The sequence below is a fragment of the Belonocnema kinseyi genome, chromosome 4 (genome assembly GCF_010883055.1).
Source record: "Belonocnema kinseyi isolate 2016_QV_RU_SX_M_011 chromosome 4, B_treatae_v1, whole genome shotgun sequence".
NCBI lineage: Eukaryota > Metazoa > Arthropoda > Insecta > Hymenoptera > Cynipidae > Belonocnema > Belonocnema kinseyi.
This window is the reverse complement of record NC_046660.1, coordinates 64,821,461-64,834,759: the sequence shown is the minus strand read 5'-3', so window position 1 is coordinate 64,834,759 and position 13,299 is coordinate 64,821,461. Positions and strand designations below refer to the sequence as shown.

The 13,299-nt window shown below is 27.7% G+C and overlaps 1 protein-coding gene across 2 annotated transcripts in view; it reads left to right on the top strand.

Moving 5' to 3' along the window:
* Positions 1 to 13,299, top strand: part of LOC117172149 (unconventional myosin-XV) — a 169,953-nt gene that overhangs the window by 144,548 nt on the left and 12,106 nt on the right. For both annotated transcript variants that reach the window (XM_033359949.1, XM_033359950.1), the window contains exons 27-28: positions 8,910 to 9,216; positions 12,374 to 12,769. In XM_033359949.1, coding sequence (XP_033215840.1) covers positions 8,910 to 9,216; positions 12,374 to 12,769 — 703 coding nt within the window. The remainder of the gene's footprint in view (positions 1 to 8,909; positions 9,217 to 12,373; positions 12,770 to 13,299) is intronic.

Genomic DNA, 13,299 nt, shown 5'->3' with positions numbered 1-13,299 from the left:
AGAGCTCCAAGGAGATTATGTTGAAAAATAAAAAAAAAAATTACCCAAAAAAAATTGTTTTTATACTTCATTCTAAGGACTTATTGAACTACCCTCGTAATAACAGAATCTTTCACAATCAAACTAACTCTAATAATATCCTCACAATAAGAGATGAAAAATCTGATTTTATAAATTTGATCAAAAATTTTTTTAACATTTTAAATTGATAAACAATAATGTTTAATTATACGAAAAATTTAAAACGGGCCTAATTTCTACTCAAAAAATCTGGAAAAATATATATTGCACGCGATAATAAAATTAATTTTACGGGTTTTATGCATTTCCATGATAAATTAATTTATAAGGGGTATCAACCCCTATACTGCATTTTATCATATTTCTGCAAAATAAAGTAAGTTTCGCGTGCAAAACAGAGCAGAAAAATTTCCTCACGAAGAAGGTTTAAATATCTAAATTTCTGAATATACATTAGTCAAACAATGTTAAGGGGAAAGATGTTACGATTATACAAGAAAATGATTAGGAAAATAACTACTCAATCAATTCAACGTCCTGCGGTAGTTAAAAATATAATTGATGTATTTCTAAAAATAGAATTTTATATGTAAAATATAATGTTCCTTAATATATGTATAGAAACATAATAAAATGCATTTAAGGGTAGTTACCCCTTACAAATTAATTTCTCATGAAAATGCAGAAACACGTAAATTTTATTATCGCGCGCAATATATATTTTTTCCAGATTTTTTATGTTGAAATCATGTCCGTTTGTAAATTTTTTGTATAATTCAAAATTATTGTAGTGTAGTTTACCCCCCAAAATTTTTTTTTATCAAATTGACAAATACACATTTTTCATCTCATACTGTGGAGACATTATTCGAGTTGGTTTGATTGAGAAAGATTCTGTTATTATATGTGAAACAATTAAATGGGTTTTTGGTGCCACAATATTCAAGGGTGGTTTTTATCCCCTTAAAACCATTTGGGCACGTAAGAAAAAATACGTGTTGCTTAGTTTTTCGAGTACTAAAGCATATGTGAAAACAAAGAAAATCGGAGGGGGCACCTACTTAGGGTTCCTAGCTAGTCAAAAAATTATCTTTTTTTTATTTAAAATTAAAATCTTGTTTTGTTGGCATGTGAACAGTTACATTTTTCGTTCAAAATTAATCTTTTTTGTCAAAAATTAATCTTTTTGGTTAAAAATTTAATTGTTTTTTGAAAATTTGTTTTCTGTTTGGAAATTAATTTATTAACTCAATAATTTAACTATTCGATTTTCAGTTGAAAATTATTCTACTTTGAAAATTTTTCGTCTTAAATCTTGCTTGTTCGAAAATTTAACGTTTAATTTGAATATTCGTCCTGGTTAAAAAATTAATCATTCGTGGTAGAAAAGTCATATTTTTTGGTTGATATTTCATATTTTTTAGTTCAAAATAGACTTTTTATTGAAAATTCGTCTCTTATGCTTGTAAGTTTAATTTAGTAGATGTCTCTCTCTCTCTTGGCTGAAGAATTTTCATTCGTTTAAAATTCAACTCTTTTTTTTTAAATGAACCTTTTTCGTTGTAGAAATTTTATCTTTTTTGGTTAAAGTATCAACTAATATATTCTACTAAGTGAAGGTCTTAGTTAATTAAAAATACGTATTTTCGGCTAATTTAGCCTTTTTCAGTTATATGAAACCTGGTACATAAAATATGATAATATTTAATAATCGCGTACAGAGCATAGTTTTTGGCTAGTAAACATTAAATATACATGTGATAAAATCAGATTCAAGATTTCACTTCACCTTGCGACACGAAATTCAACTCTTTCTCCAATACCCGTTTAATTATCAGTTTGATCCACCAATACATTCCGCAGGAAATATACAAGACTTAACTTTCGATGGAAAGTGTTTGCATTCCCCATGGACAGCAAAGCTGCTCCCTGATAATATAAGGAATACAAATCAGTAAGAGTGTAAGAAATCAACTATCCCAGACACTTCCTCATTCACTTTGATTTCACTCAACCTTAAGAAAAAACATGATTTGATGTAAACGACGGATAGTTAATTAACAAACTTGCCCCAGGAAATAAGATATTTTATTTCTCTGCTGACGGTATTAGCAATAAAATCCGTTACACGTAGACTCGTAGAGGCTCCTTGTTCAGGTCTTCGCGGTCGCACTTCCTTGGAAAACTGGATGAGCGTTACATAAAAAAACACCTTATGTTAATTAAAGAAAGTAGGAAAATGGCAGTATACCCTTTCTCTTGATTTCTTCATTCTTAATGTTCGATTGTTCTTCCCGGGTCAATTTTTCGGTTGAAGAACCGGGAAAAATCAAAGGTAGTAGTAACCTTACGTATTCATTTTTAAGCATACATGTTCAATTTAAAGAATATTAACATGCAGTTTTGAATACTTAGACAATCAAATGTTAAAAGGGTTTTTGAAAATTTTTGTATAAAAAACGCTTTAAGTTAATAAACTTTAAATATAAATTAAATAATGATTTTCGAAACTGATCTGTAGTTCGATTGTTAGGAATTAAACAATAAATTATTTTATAAGATGATTCTGAAGTTGTTAAAAATTACAGATTTTAACGTTGCTTAACGTTTAACTGTTTCAATTCGCAAGCCTTAGTAGCTAACCAAAATTTTCAAACAAATTAGTTTCAAATATTAAATATTAAAAAAGATATTACTTTTTTATCCATTCAGTTTGAAAATTTTTAATATTCAGCAATATTTAACTTTTAGTTTAAATTGAGCAATATAATTCAAATATTAAAAAGTAAACAATTTGAAATTAAATTTTCAGAAACAAAAGCAATTCAAACTAGAAGGTATTATGTATAAGAAATTTGGAATTTCACAATTCTTATTTTAAAAGAAGAAATTTTTGTATTTAATTCTTTTGCGAATTGTAAGAGAACGGGGCGGTATTTTGGTTTTTCTTAAATTTTTTTAATTCGAAGAGGCCATTTTTTCTGTTTAGTGTTTTATTAATTTGAAGGAGAGAATTTTTATATTCAATATTTTTTTTTAATTAGAGGAGGGTAAATTTTTTTTAAAAACATTTTCATTGAGTTGTAAGGGAAAACATTTTGGCTTTTAATATTTTATGTACTTGGAAGAATAATGTTTATTGTTAACATTCTTATCGGATTGGAAGAGGGGAAAATTTGGTTTTCTATTTTTTCTGAATTGGAAGAGGAACTTTTTTGTTGTATGATGTTTTATGAACTGAAAGAATAATTTTTTATTTGTAACATTTTTATTGAGTTGCAAGAGAGGAAAATTTCGCTTTCAATTTTTTCTGAATTGGCAGAGGAGTTTTTTGTTTTTCACAGTTTTATTCAGTTAAAGGCGGGTGAATTTTTTGTTATTAAAATTTTTGGTTAGTTGGAAGGGATGGCATTTTGGTTCTTTATTTTTTCTGATTTGGAAGATGCCTTTCGTTCATTTTCAACGGTTTTATTGAGTATAAGAGGAAAATTCTTTTGTTTAAAATATTTCTGAATTAAAATAGAGAAATTTTTCATTTTTAACATTTTTATTGAGTTTGAAGGGAGGAAATATTGGCTTTCAAATTTTATGAATTGGAAGAGGGGCATTTTTTGTTTTTAAGATTTTTAATTTGGAAGGAAGGAAATGTTTGGTTTAATGTTTTCTGAATTGGAATAGCAACATTTTTTTATTTTAAAGATTTTTATCTAGTTTGGAGGGAGGAAATTGTGGTTTTTAATTGATTTTCTGTAGTCAAAGTGGCAATTTTTTTCATTTTAACATTTTTTGAGTAGGCGAGGGCAAATTTAGTATTTTTAATATTTCGATAAGAGGGGGGGGGGATATTTTTTATTTTATACTGCATTGTATGAAACACATATTTTATTTTAAATATTTTGATTGATTTGAATTAAAAGGAAGGATTCGTTTTAATTTAGAGCATTGAAAATGATAGCGTGAATTACAATATGTTAACCATACATTTTTTAATTGTTGAATTATTAAGCGTTCGAATGAAAAATGTCGTGAATGCGAATTTTTTAATCTTCAATTTTGAAAGTTTGAAATTCAAAAAAGTTCCACTTTGAGTACTTGATTTTGCAATTCAGTTTTGAGTACTTCACATGAAAAAAAATCAGTGTTAAGAGTTCTAATCTTTTAGTTTGAATAGCCTTTTTTCTCCCGGTGAAAACGGCCATCCTTTTTTTTATTTTGCTTTTTATTCTGGCTCTTCGGAAGTTTCAAAATGTTTAGCCTCAAAATCAAAAACTTCCCAACTTGGATTATTTAGATTTATTTTCCAAATTGATCTGCGCTCTTTACTTACTCAAATAATAGCTAGTGTATTATATTGAAACATTTGTCAGAAGTATGTGCAATTGTTTGTTTATTTTACATTCTTAAGAGAAAGCGGATTTCCTGACTCTAGAATCAATTCCCGACGATGGCACGATCCAATACGAGAATCGATGTGATTGTCAATTAATTAAAATAACGTAAATGCAGATTGTCTTATGCAAGAGCTGTTTTGAGAAAGCATAACACTCGTGTTTGTCAGATATAATCGCAATTCAAGTAGCCTTTCCGACTTCATTTCTCCTTGAGTCGTTCATAATGCCTCTAGTAAAATAGAAAGAAAAAAACACTCACAGTCCTTCATTGATCATCAACGTAAATAACTTCGGAATGAGCTTCAAGAATGCATTGTAAGGATGCCAACGATCGTTAAGTGTAAGAAATTCCAATCGTGCTGGCGATTTCTATTAACAGTTACATTACCTCGACGATAATTAAGCTTTTAAGTCATTCCATTAGGAAAATTTCACAATAATTCATTTTGAAAATACAGGAAACTTCAAACTATAATGAACTTTAAAAAAATATCCAACAATTTTTCTCTTAATTTATTTATACTCAGTAGGGCAATGCAAACCAAGATTTGAATACAAGTCGTATGATTTATTTGAATTTTTTATGTTTTAATTGCGAAATTCTTAGAAATTAAAAATTTTTTTTTTGTAAATACCAAGAATCTAACGATGAAATTTCGACAATTCGAATTAAAACATCGAAAAAAAGTAAGAGAATGAACAAAGAATGTCAAACTCCAAATTCCTTTTTCTATTTTTAGTCATTCTTTTTACTTTTTTAAAAAATCCAATTTAAAAAAATACGCAAGAAACTTCGCAACATTTCAGAGAAATTTTTCTTTTCATATCGTTTTTTTTTTTTTATATTTTGAATGAAAACATTTTAAAGTGTGTTTTCCAAACTTGGTTGTTAGATTCTTTTTTTTTTTTAAAGAAAATATAATTTTTTTATTTTCCAAAAATTCGGAACTTACGTTTTATTATTGCACGTTTAAGAGGAATTTTAAGTTTTGAATTATTCTACGTTCAATTTTTCAAATTATTACTTATAGTTGCCAACAAAAATGCGCGATTTGCCTATAAAACCCATAAAAATAAATATTTGTTAACAAATATTTGTGGAAGTAAGTAGCCTTAGAAAAAATTTTCTTTCATCGAAATATGATATTTTAAAAAATGGCGAAGAATGCAATTTTGTTTATATTTTACCTAGTTTCAAAAAAAAATGTTTTAATTTTTGTATTGTTTTTAGTGCACTACTTAAGGAATTAAGGAAGCCCTACATGATTTTAAGTTCCATACCAAAATTTTGGTCTATTTCTTACGGATTCTGTGCAAACGGATTTTTAACAGATCTTGTGTAAAAATAGCTCATGTTTCAGGGTCTCTGAAATAGAAGAAAAATATTTACAACATACAAATATTGAATTATTTATTTAGTTTATTAAAAAGATTATAAAATAAAAACATTTTTTTTCCTACTTTGACTAAGAAATAAAGAAAATTGAATTTTTTTATTGTTTGAAATATCACATTTCGATTAAAAAAATGTTTTTCTTACTTTTTTCGGTTTAAAGTTATTTATTTTCATGAACTGTACCCCAACAAATTTGAAAAAAAAATTTTTGCGTACACAAATTTAAAAAATTCTGAATTTGAACATTTTTAATCGACTTGCACAGTGGGAAGAAATTTTTTGAATTTTTTCGTAATGTCATAGCAAAAATTTTTAGTTCTGTTATCAATGATTCTAATCATTTTGAGTTTTTCAGCCCACCTTTTCACCTTTCTGGAAATTTTTTTAAGTCTTTGCAACTTTCCGAAATTTCTTTAAATCCCTTGAAATCTTCCTCAAAGCTCATAGAATTCCATAAATTTATCTGAAGCCCAAGAACATCCCCTTTATTAATATATGAAATGCTTTATAAAATTAAATTTTTTTAAAATCTGTAATAATCGATGGAAAAATTTCTAAAACCCATGAAATCCCAAATTTTTTCTTTTAAACTCTTTTAAATCATTTGCAATGCCTCATAAGTTTGTAAACCTGTTGAAATTACTTGAAATCTTTAGAGTTCTATTGAAATAAATTGAAAATATTAATCAGTTCCTCCAAATCCTGTGAAACCGCTGGAATTTTTAGAAATAGCTTGAAATCTTGTAGAATCCCTTAAAGTACTTTATAGTTTATTAAATCTCAAAATATTCTTCAAATTCCCTTGACATATTCTTGAATCTCTTGAAAACATAAAATTTTAAATCACAAACAGTTGAATTTAACCAAGAATTTTATAGAAGACTTTTGAATTTTCAATCGAAAAATATGAATTTTCACCGACAAAAGTTAATTTTTAACAAATTATTAAAAATTTCAACCAAACTGTTAAATTATCAAGCTGAAAAGACTCATTTTCTACAAAATAGTTTAATCTTCTACTAAAACAGTTGTATTTTTTACCCAAAAATATAAATTTTTAACAAAAATCTAACTTTTAACCAAATTGATAAATTTTGAAACCGCAAAAAGACGAGTATTCTATAAAACTGTTTAATTTTGGAAGAAAAAATATGATTTTTCTACCCAGTAGTTGAATTTTCTATTAAATTTTTTTAACTTCAAGCCAAAAAGACAAATTTTCTACAAACAAAGTAATTGTCCATTAAACAGTTGAATTTTCTATTAAAATAGTGGAATTTTCAACCTGAAACGCTTAAAACATAGACAAAACTATAAATTAAACTTTAAAAATGTTTTTCTTGAAATATTATGTTTTTTAGTTGAATAATTATAATCATATAAAACAACATGAGGCTGTATATATGAAATCAAGTGATTAATGCATAACATTATATTTTCAATGATGATCTTTTTATCGAAATAAATTATACCACTCTCAGCTTTTAACCCTGTGTCAACGACGAGGACGTGGTGGTATGACTGATACAATAAAATAATAATAATTACCTTTTAGTAATAAATGAAAAATACGATACAACTAAAAAAATGTGTTGATTTAAAAACAACAAAATAATCAACTTTAAATATGAAATGAAGAAAACTCAACGATTGCATCTTTTCGTCGTTGTGAAAAAGAAGGGTCGCTTATTAAATTGATTTTCCGTTTATTCCAAAACTTCAGAATCTCATGGTGGCATGCCTCTGCATCTTGCTCAGGCCACAATCCTAATCCATGTTCATCTTTTGATAACTCTAAATATTGATTAAGATGTTGAAGGAGAACATGCAATTTCAATGTTTTTGATGTTTTTATGACCAACAGCGCTTTGCGTAAGTCATCAATAAATTTTGTTATAGTATCACTCGATTCAGGTCTTTTTAACATAAAACATGCATTCATAATTTTATTCATTATTTTAAAGGCATTAATGTAAGGTGTCAAAACAAATGTAGCCACGCTAACTTTTGAAGGATTTGTCCAATCGAGTCAGCCTTTGATACACTTCTTAAGGTTCCCAAAATATTTTTTTGAGAAAATAGGAAATTTCATTTAAATTCTTCACTAGATATCAAATATATTTAGAAACTATCTCAGTTAAATTGTCCGATTAGACACAAATTCAAAAAGTAAGAGCTTTTTCAAAATTTGAAACAAAGTTTTTCATGAGTCTTGGAAATTTTTGTCCAATTTTCTGGTACACGGCAAAAAGACTTGCCAATTATCCTGATATTTTAAATTCAATAAACATTAAAAAAGTTATATGCTTTTCAACATTTTGAAAATTTTCAAAAAAAGGGGAACACTTTTTTTTAATAGGTTAAGTAACATCAATCCAAAATCCTGCTAGATATAAAATATATGTATTTCGAAACTATTCCCATGAAATTTCTTAATTTGACAAAGGTTCAAAAAGTTGGATCATTTTAAAAAATATGCAATTTTTTTTTTTAAGAGATCCGTAAGTTTTAGGCGTTGTTTTTAGTAAATTTAAACACGATTTACAAATTATCTTGATGAAATTTTTCAATTAAACACAAATTATCGAGCGCGAAGCGCGATTTTCGCAATGAGATTGTAATCGTCAAAGTCGTAAGTGCTGTTAGAACCTTCTTTAAAAATAAACCGAACGAAATTTCAGTTACAATTTATAGCCGTAATTCCTTAGAAGTTTGGATCACAGTTTTCGATTTAAGTTATAATATTTATGATATTTGAAAAAATGTAGTTAAAGTTTACGCAATGAATGTACAAAAACGAGCGCGAAGTGCGAGAGCGTACCCGCGCAGCGGGCATATTTTTTATTTAATAACATTAAATTTTATCCTCTTCTCAAAGTAGATAATTTAAGGTCTGTGTTTGCAAAAACAATTAAATATTTCGCCACCATAATAACCACAAATGAAATTAAGGGTTGTAAACAAATTTAAAGTTAGCAGTGGATTTCATTTTTTAATTTCAAATATAATAAACCTACAAACGTAATAAATCTACAGATGTAATAAATCTAAAAAATTTTAAAAGACTGTTTTTGATGGATTGGAACCATTTTTGGTTACAGATTCGAGTTGTTGAAGACGGCTGATGGTTCGATCAGTGGATCCCTGAAAGTAATTGAATCGTTGAAGAGCAAGAAGAAAAATAAGAAGAACAAAGGTCAGCAGCAGGATAGCGCAGAGTGGACCTGGAAAGAACAGGTGGATCTGGTTAAGTACTCGGCCATACCTATTGAGCAGAGTCTTCTGCGTTTGGACAACGAGTTGAGTGCCCTTGCTATAGAATGCTTCCTGTGCCTGATGAGGTACATGGGCGATCAGCCACTTCCGCCCGACATGAGCGAGGTGAAGTGTGTCTACACAGTACTAATGGTGAGCACTGAGCACAGCTTTAATGACTTCCAAATTGAAAACTTACTTTTAAACGATCGCACTTTCCTCCTAATGTCTTTCAACTTTAAAACCTGCAATTTGTTTTAATAAACTCGAACAGTTTGCAAAAGCCTTTTCCTGAATATCAAGAGATCCTCAGAGATCACAGTTCTTCTCCTTTTTTTTAACTCGTTCACTTTTTTCTTCCTTGAATTTGTAAAATCCTCTAAAGCACATAGAATGAAGAACTTTGACTCAATTTCTCCCTTTTTTTAAGAAGTTTTCGATTCATCTTTTAAAAATCATAAGCAGAAATTAAATCATTAGGGAACGAGAGATTTCTTTTGATTATACCAACTTCCAATATTTCCTGAACAATATTTGATAAGTTTTTAGATTTTAAGGACATCATCGACAGCGAGGAAACCGCTGACGATTCAAGCGAAAAATTAAACCCAAAGATAAATCAATTATGTAGTTGCAAATCAAAAATATTTCACAGAAAAAATGTTCTCAAGGAGATTAATTCTCAACTAAAGTTATGAATCTTACACCCAAAAAATTTCAAAAAAAAATGTAATAGTCGGTCTTTCAACTAAAAAATATTTTTATTATTATAACAAACACTTAAATTCAACAACAAAAAGCGAATTTTATACCAGAAAGTTGAATTCCCAACCAATAAATATGAATTTTCAACTAAAAAAAAAGTTAATTTTGACAAAATATTTTTGAAATTTTTACTAAATCGTTACATTTTAATGCCAAAAAGACTAATTTTCTTTAAAACTATTGAATATTCTACGAAGCAGTTTAATTTTCAACCCAAAAATACCAATTTTCTATCAAATTCTCTAATTTTCAAGCCAAAATACAAATTTTTGCAAAACAAAGTGAAGTTTCAATCAAATAGTTGAATTTTCTACCAGAAAAGTAAACTTTTCAATCTGAAACAACGAATTTGCAACAATACAGTTAAATTTTCAACCAAAAAAGTTTTTCATTTTTAATCACAAACTGTTGAATTCAACCATAAAGGACAAATTTTATACAAGAAACTTGAATTTTTAACAAAAAAAGTTAATTTTTTAAAAAATGTTTAAATTTTCTACTCCAAAATATTAATTTTCAACCAAAAAAGATCATTTTTTTTTAATTTTGAATTTTTAACAAAATCGTTAAAGTTTTAAATCAAGACTAATTTTCTACAAAAGGGTTAAAACTGCTAAAAACAGATTAATTTTCAATATAAAATATAAATTTTTAACAGAAATTTAATTTTGAATGAAATATTTGAATTTTTTTACCAAATAATTAAATTTTCAAGCCAGTTAGATGAATTTTCTGAAAAATAGTTTAAATTTCAACCCAGTAGTTGAATTTTCCATATATTGTCGAATTTTCAAGCCAAATATATGAGTTTTCTACAACAAAGTTAATTTTCAACAAAATGGTTCAACTTTCTAACAAAATAATTAAATTTTTAACCCGAAATGATGACTTTTCAACCAAAAAGGTAGTTTGAAACCCAATATTTAAATTTTCAGTCTTTTTTTTTTAATTCTCAGGCCAAAGAAACGAATCTTCTGCAAAACAGTTTAATTTTCGCTTAATTGAAATTTTGAAATAAATATTTGCGTCTGCAGATTCAGAATCACTCAAAAAGATTTATTTCAAGGTCTTTTGTAATTTTAAACAAAGTTTTAAATTTTCATGCAAAGTTTTCAATTTCCAAGCCAAAAGGGCAAATTTTCTGCAGAGCAGATTAATTTTCAACTCAATATTTAAACTTCCTATTTAATTGATGAATTTTTAAACAAACAAAAAAAAAATTCTGCAAAACAATTGAAACTTCAACCCAAAATATGAATTTCCAACCAAAAAGTTTATTTGCAAAAAAATAGTTGAATTTTCTATCCAAATATTTGAAAAGTCACTTTTTTCTACCTAAAATTGTCCACTGAGCCGTTGTGATCCCTGGAACCTGAATGTTTTCACCAATTGAAATTTCGAAACAAATATTTGCGCCTTTTGATTCGGAAACCTTTAGAAAAATTGATTTTAAGATCTTTTGTAAATTATTTTTTCAGCATTGCAATAAATTTGCAAATCAAGACTAATTTTATTCCAAACAGATTAATTTTCTACAAAACAGATTAATTTTCAGCCCAAAAATTTAAATTTACAACAGAAATTTAATTGTCAACAAAATATTTCAATTTTGTACCAAACAGTTAATTTTTCAAGTCATAAGGGCGAACTTTCTACAACATAGTTTAATTTTCAACTCAATAGTTTAAGTCCGATACAGAAACCCTCAGAAAGATTGATTTTAAGATCTTTTATAAAACTGTTTCTCATCATTGCCATACATTTTCTACAAAATAATTTAATTATCAACCCAATATTTGAGTTTTCTATATATTGTCCAATTTTGAAGACAAAAATATGAATTTCCTACAAGAAAGTTAATTTTCAACCAAATACTTCAATTTTCTAAAAAAAATAATTAAATTTTTAACCCGAAACGATGACTTCTAAACCAAAAAGTTCATTTTCAACCAAATTTTTAGCAAACTATGTACTTAAAACCCTGTCATCTTAATAATTTTAGTGTTTTCGTATATAATAATGTTTTAATTTCTGTTTTTGTTTTCAATATATTATAGTCTTTTTTTAGCTGTCATTGAAAAAAATTCATCAAATTTAAATGTCGACGGAAACACAAAAAGAAGAAGTGGGATTTTCAAAGCAGTTATTTACATAAGAAAAAAATTTATGAGATTAAGGAATCAAAATCTGTCTATCAATGAAAGTACATTAAATAAAATTCAAACATGAGCGCTTTTCCATTAGTTTTTTTATCTATTTTTTAATCGTTTAACTTCTAGAATTTTTTCTAGTGATCAGCAGATCGAAAAATGTTCCAAGCAAAAACGACTTAAAGATTGCTAAAGAAGGCCTTTCTGTTAGAGGGCACGATTAATATCGTTTAATATTCGTTTAATCCCTTTTTTACCTAAAATTGATTACTGAGCCGGTCACTGGAACTTGAATCTTTTCACTAATTTAAATTTCGAAACAAATATTTGCGTCGTCCGCTTCAGAAACCCTCAGAAAGATTGATTTTAAGGTCTTTTTTAAATCTGTTTTTCAGCATTGCCATAAATTCGAACAACTTCGTGACGAGGTCTACTGTCAATTAATGAAACAAACGACGAACAATAAGAGTCCAAATCCCGACAGCTGCCAACGAGGATGGAGAATTTTCAGCATTGTCGCTGCGTATTTCACATGTAGCGATGGACTCAAACCCTATCTAACCAAATATCTCGAGACTTCTGCTTATGACAAAAGGCGAGCCTATCACGGAACCGCCACTGTCTGTCTGCAAAATTTAAGAAAGACAGTTAAATACGGGGGCAGAAAAAACGTTCCAAGTGTCGAGGAAATTATGGCAATTAGTGCCGGGCGAAATGCCAAGAGACAGATTTATAGATTGCCAGGAGGAACTGAGAGAGTTATAAACACCAAGTGTACCACTGTTGTCCAGGTTTGTGATATTAAATTATTTTTATATACAGGCATCGAACTCACCACACTATTAACACTTTTTGATACTATTTCAAAAAAAAAAGAAACGATACTAAACATACTATTTTCACACAATTGTCCACTAATGTAACATTTATTTAGTTTTCCTTCAAACATATTTTTTAACTTCTCTAATTGGCCGTAAGCGTTTATCCCCCCCCCCCCCACGCACATACATACATTACGTAATTTTGCTGAATACATTTTGTTTGTGAATTTATTTAGGAGCCATCCAAAAATAACATTAGACGATTTAGGCCGGAAACTGATGAATTCTAAAAAAAAACGTAACAGATGACATTTTACTAAAGATAAGATTTTTTTTATTTTCTACCAGAAAAGACGAATTTGTAAAATAATTACATTTTCAACTAAAAAGAGAATTTTCTTTTCTGATTTTATTAAATATGTTTGAATTTAATTAATAATATGAAAAAAAAACAGAAAAAGATTGAAACGTTCATTTCCAATCGAAATTTTTAATTTCCA